Genomic DNA, 6,000 nt, shown 5'->3' on the forward strand with positions numbered 1-6,000 from the left:
AAAACCTCCTTAACCTTTTTTGCATAACAAAACACTAAAGCAATTCAAAAAAAAATTTAAAGAAATGACCAACTCAATTCCACAAAATCACAAAAAAAAAAAAAAAATGTTTTGAACAAAAGAAAAAAAAAAAATCAAAAATATCCCATAAGTTCCTTTCTCTTTCTTTCTCTCTCTATCTATCTCTCTGTGTACCTCATCCACAGCGTTGAACTGCAGAAGGCCAATCTTCAGGATCAGGCAGCACAGAATGGCACTGCTGGGCTGGCGGCAGCTGTTGGTGGTGTTGCCGCTGCTGGTGCTGGTGGTGCAGCTACAACAGCAACGACAACAACAACAACAGCAGCGGCGGCGGCAGCAGCAGCAGCAGCCGCAGCAGCAGCAGCAGTCGTTGCTGGCGGTGTCAATGGCAACAGTTGCTTGTCGCTCAATAGCAACAACAGCAACAACAACAGCAGCAACAGCAGCAGCAATGTGAACGTCAACGGCAGCAACAGCGCCAGCAGCAACAATAGCAACAGCTCGGCCAGCAGCAATGGCAGCAGCAGCGCCGCCAATTATGTCACAAATGGCACACAGAACAGCACCAACAACAACAACAACAATATCAGCAGCAACAACAACAACGGCAACAGCAACGCCGTAACTTTGGGCATAAATACAACAACAGCAGCTGCTGCTGCTGCTTTGGGCGGCAGTCCATTAGCCTCCGCCTTGCAGCTGCTGACCAAACCGGGCGCACTCACCGCCCTATCCAACCTAAGCGCCTTGGATCTGCTCAGCCTGACCTCGCTGGGCAGCAATGGCAATAGCACGCCCGGCGGTCCGCCGGTCCAGACCACGGGCGTGAACCGTGCCAAGGGTCACTATGCGACCTCGCGCTTCCGGCAGCATCAGGCCGAGGCAGGCGTCGAGTCGGAAAAGGCGCGCAACAAGTTCAATCCCTACTAGGGGTAGGCCAAATAGTCGCGCAGCCCAAAAAGTAGACAAAGAAAAAAAAAAAAAAAGAAAAACAAAAACAAAAATAAGTAATGCGTAATAATTTTCTAATTTAGTGCGAGTTTTGGTAGTAGCTTCTTCTAGTTCTTAATACGTTTATTATAGCGTTGCGACAGCTTTAGAGTTTACAAATTCTCGAAGAATTTTACTCTAGTAATACAGATTTCAAACTAATGTATAAAAAAAAAAAGAAGATTGTAAAACTATTTGCAATTTGAAGACAATTTTGATATAAGTTAGTTGAAAGCCCAATTGCAACATTATCCAAATTAGTTTGTAGTTCAGGCAATATATAAATTGTCATATACATATATATATTTATCAATGTTTTTTGAAAACAAATATTACGCAAAATATATATTATATATACACCATATTGGATTGGATCAAGCTCTTGAACAAATTTGTGTATCGAATATAGTCAAGGAAATGAAACAAGCAACAAATCATGAAACTAGCCCCAAGTATTGTAATCAAAACTTTGACCAAGTGAAATGCGTAATGCAGCGTGAGGACCCTTTCTTCTATTAGATGTTATATAGTTCTTTTGGCGCCCTATTCCCTTTTTATATGTAGTAGCTACATCGGACATACGAACATACATAATAGAATTTGCCAAATTAGACATCGGGGACAGAGCAGCCGAGTGAAAATCGCTGACTATCGAATATCGATAACACAGGTTTAGCATTATACAAGCATATATATATATTATCCTTCGACCCTTTAATTAACATTCACTGTAACATATATCAAATCTATGTCATCTAATCCCCATAAACCTTTATACATACATTCTCCAATATATCTCTACGATTAACTATTATTATTATTCATATTTTCTCTAATTATTCAATTAGTAACTAAGCTCTAAATGTATTTTACGCTCTAGCTCTTAAGTATAAAGCTCCCCATCCTCAGCCATGTGTCGAGAGAAACAGAGAAAACTTCTTTAAGAAGTTGTACGAAAATTTAAATTAGAAAAAAAAAAATTGTATGTGAAAAATGGAAATTAAGAACTAATTTAAAAATTAAATTTAAAAAAAAAATTCCAATGCATTGTGCTCAAAAGAATTTGGCACGACGACTTTTATGGACCAATTCGCTCTAATTGACGCAATCCACGCAAACGAGCGTACAAAAGCTTAAAAATACTAAAAAGAAAAAAAAACTTTTTGAATAGAAATCACACTTAAAAAATAATCTAGAAGCCAACTGTAGGCAGCGAGGAAAGTATATGAACTCGTAAATGTTAAGCGTGAACTTTGTAGAAAGGGAAAGAGAGAGAGAGAGAGAAAACAATGAGAGAACGAGACGGCAAACGTTATTATTATGTATTGGACTTGAAGTCACATCAAATTGTTTTTAAGTCATAATTTTATATTTTCTAAATTATTGTATTGTATTTAATATACGATCGCACATTTGTTATTACTCTTATTATTATTATTATTATTATAACCATATAATTATGATTTTGTATTGTATTGTGAACCAAAATATTTTTTAATTGGTGAAAATTAAGTGAAAAGATTGTTGAATGAAAAAAAGTATTTGGAAATTGAAATTTCTCTCCTCTTTACACAAAACATATACATGCATATACGATATAAGGATTTTTTATTATTTACTAAGTGAAAATGACACAAATTGTAATAGATTTATTTTAAGCTAAGCGGGCTTACGATTTTATAACCAAATCATGTACACGCATACGAAACATAACATACAAACTTATATTTAAATATATATACATACACCTAAAATACATACTCGTATATACGACATTTATACAAAGTAGTTGGAGTCGAAAAACAGAAAGAAATAAAAACCAATAAATTGCGATAAAAATTCTTCTATTGAATGTACTTCTAGACTAAACTTCTCATTGCATAGATACATTGAAAGAGGAATGAAAATGAAAACATAATAAAATACACACACATTTACCAATTTTTAAAAGCAAATCGCTTTTTACCCTTAGTCGCGATTCTTAGTAAAAAAAAAAAAAGAAAAACAAAACAAGCAAAACATATTTATATGCAATCAACAAAAATTATAATGAAAAACTGCGTTTGTAATAAAAATGAAGATATACTAAAACGAAAACATTTTCATTATATTTTAGAAATGTTTTATTGAAATTTAAGCAAAAGCTGAATTGGAATGGGTAAAGAGAAAGAAATTTTGTAGGTATTTCAGGCATAACATTTAACATTTAAATATAATATTATACAAATGCATTGCTTTAAGCCTAAATGACAATATTGAACTAATATCTATTTCCTAATTTGCAGAATATCAATGGAGACCGCTGGACTGCCCATACCTGGCTATCATTATATTGCGCCCAGTGCAATTGTTAAAACGCCCATACACTAAGTGCAGCAAAAACAACAACTACAACAAACAACAAAATATATAAAAGAAAAATATAAGCAAAACAGAAAAAAAAACAACAAAAACATTAAAATAATATAAACACAATAATAAAATGCAACAAAAAAAGAAATCGAATGGAGCCGCAGCAAACGTAGCCAACATCGGAATGCGGCATATTGGGAACGAATGTCAAATGTTATATTATAAGCAATAAGAAAAACAAAAACAAAAGAAAAACATAAAATAAATCATATGACAGGGTCAAATCACAAGAATAAGCATTAAAACAATCATCAATCGTCATATAAACACATTACACACACACACTCACACACACACACTCACACACACATACACTCATACACACACAAACACACAGACGTGTAAGCATACATAAACGTTATATTTATTCATTGATTCTTATTAATTATGATATTTTTTATTAAGTTTAAATGCAAAAATTTAAGATGATGAAGATGAAATATAAATGAACATTATGTTTAAACCGTTTTTGGGGCGCTGCGCCCTCATAGTAAGAACAGAACAGCAATTAATTCTAAGCTTAGTCAAAATGAAGACAAAATGCAACAAAGCAGAAAAAATAAATAAAAACAAACAAATGAAAACAAAATAAAGATAATAATTAATTAACCAACAAAATGCAGTAAAAAATTAAAGCAAATTTCTAAATGCAGTTAAATTTTAAGCCAACTAATTGTGCATGTGCATAACCAAAAAATAAAACAAAAAAAATACATAAATACAATTACATCAAAATAAGGCGAAACAAAAATAAACATAAATAAATAAATACATACATTATGAAAGTAAGCCAAGCCAAGGCCAAACAGCAAAAAACAAAATTAAAAAAAAAAAAAAACAACACAAAACTAGAAATAAAAAGAACAGTTAATTTCCACAGAAAAATTCTTATGTTTGTTGTTTAGATATTTACATGGTAAAAAAAAAAAAAATAACAAAAACAAAATAATGAAAACAACATTAAAATATGGCGATTAGCATTACATTATACATACATATATATTAATTGATATAATAATTATTAATTTTATTATTTTTATTATTGTAATTGTTATCGAAATTGTATTTGTGATTTTTGAATATGTTTAGACTGAAGGACAAAATTAATTCTGTTTATTGATTAAACTACATATTATAAAGGAAAGAGAAAAACAAAATGAAACTATTATCTAATTAAATTAAATTAAACTTAAATTTTTAAAAGCCTTTTCGAAATTAGTTATAATTTGTTGATTGAGAACGAAAACAAAAAAGAAAACTGATCGTAACATTTGAAGCCAAATTTATATATTCGTTAGATAACATATTGCAATGTGTGTAATTTGTTTACATTATTACTATTATTTTTTTTTTATTTTCGGATTTTCTATAAAAATTAGGTGACAAAATTTTAAATTTATAATCATATAATGCTTAAGCACATTTGCGGCGATTAAAAAGACTTCTGCTACATGGAAAATGAGAAAAATGGATTTAATTCTTATTAATATTGCAATTAAAGTATAATTTTATTATTATTAGCTGTTAAATTTATACGCAAAACGACAAAACATCAAAAAATAAACTGATTTTCAATGTTAAACTTACTTTAATTATTACTATTATTTTTCTTATTATTTTTTTTTTAGATTTAGTTAACTTTTAGGCTGGGCAGCAAGAAGCAAAAAACGAGAATGAGTTGAAGCTGTAGCTTGTTAAACAAATTACGATAATAACAGAATTTAGTTACAAAGCACACACACACACATACCAACACACACACACGACATACACATAAGCATAATAATTAAATACAAATTAAAATGTGTGTTAGGTTTAGACTGTAGCCGAGAACTCAAACCGTAAGTTAGCTAAAAAAAAAAAAAAGAACTCGAAAACAAATATTAAACATTTGTCGCAAAATATTTGTGGCAAACAAAAATGTGTCAAATTTTGATTATACAAATTAATTATACATAAAAAAGAAAGAAAAACAACATACATACACACATAAACAAAAGAGGAAAAAAGAGAAGAGGAATATATTAATAACACCCATACATATCCACATTATAAAATAAACCAATTTAAATGCAAAATTAATGTAATCATCAGCAAAGATTAAATTATTCTATACTACAAAAACATATAAAGGCAAAACATATCCCAGAGCTACATACATACATACATTATTTGAACAATTATTTAGGGTGGAATGGAAAATGGAATTGAAATTTAAACAAACAACAAAGAAAAAACATTTCGAGCATTCAATTATTTTTGTGAGAAGAAATACATTGATCAGCAGACGTATTTCTCGTATATTCCCAGCAATATATTCTTGCATTATAATAATACTAATAAAAAAAACAAAAAAACACTTATGAAGCATAACTTGATTACAGGAAAAATTGTTATTAGCATAAAAACTAAAAACAAAAAAAAAAATGAAACAATTATAATAATGAACAATTCATTATTAACTAAGACACATACACTCTCTACTTTTAATTAACTAAAAAACTGCAAGAAAGGGAAAAGAAGAGAGAAAAACAAATTGAGGATCAAGCAAAATGTGCAAACACAGGCAAAAGAGAA

At 30.4% G+C, this 6,000-nt stretch overlaps 1 protein-coding gene across 8 annotated transcripts in view; it reads left to right on the top strand.

Moving 5' to 3' along the window:
* Positions 1-3,659, top strand: part of LOC6582879 (poly(rC)-binding protein 3) — a 115,030-nt gene extending 111,371 nt beyond the window's left edge. For 6 of the 8 annotated variants that reach the window (XM_032731725.2, XM_032731723.2, XM_032731727.2 and 3 more), the window contains one exon: positions 207-2,298. In XM_032731725.2, the coding sequence (XP_032587616.1) occupies positions 207-951 (745 nt within the window). In that variant the 3' untranslated portion in view covers positions 952-2,298. Of the gene's footprint in view, positions 1-206; positions 2,299-3,296 lie in introns of those variants that run through there. The other 2 variants (XM_015162638.3, XM_002008526.4) reach the window with 1 other exon arrangement.
* The last annotated feature ends 2,341 nt before the right edge of the window (positions 3,660-6,000 follow it).

Source organism: Drosophila mojavensis, unplaced genomic scaffold (assembly GCF_018153725.1).
Source record: "Drosophila mojavensis isolate 15081-1352.22 unplaced genomic scaffold, ASM1815372v1 contig_74, whole genome shotgun sequence".
Lineage (NCBI taxonomy): Eukaryota > Metazoa > Arthropoda > Insecta > Diptera > Drosophilidae > Drosophila > Drosophila mojavensis.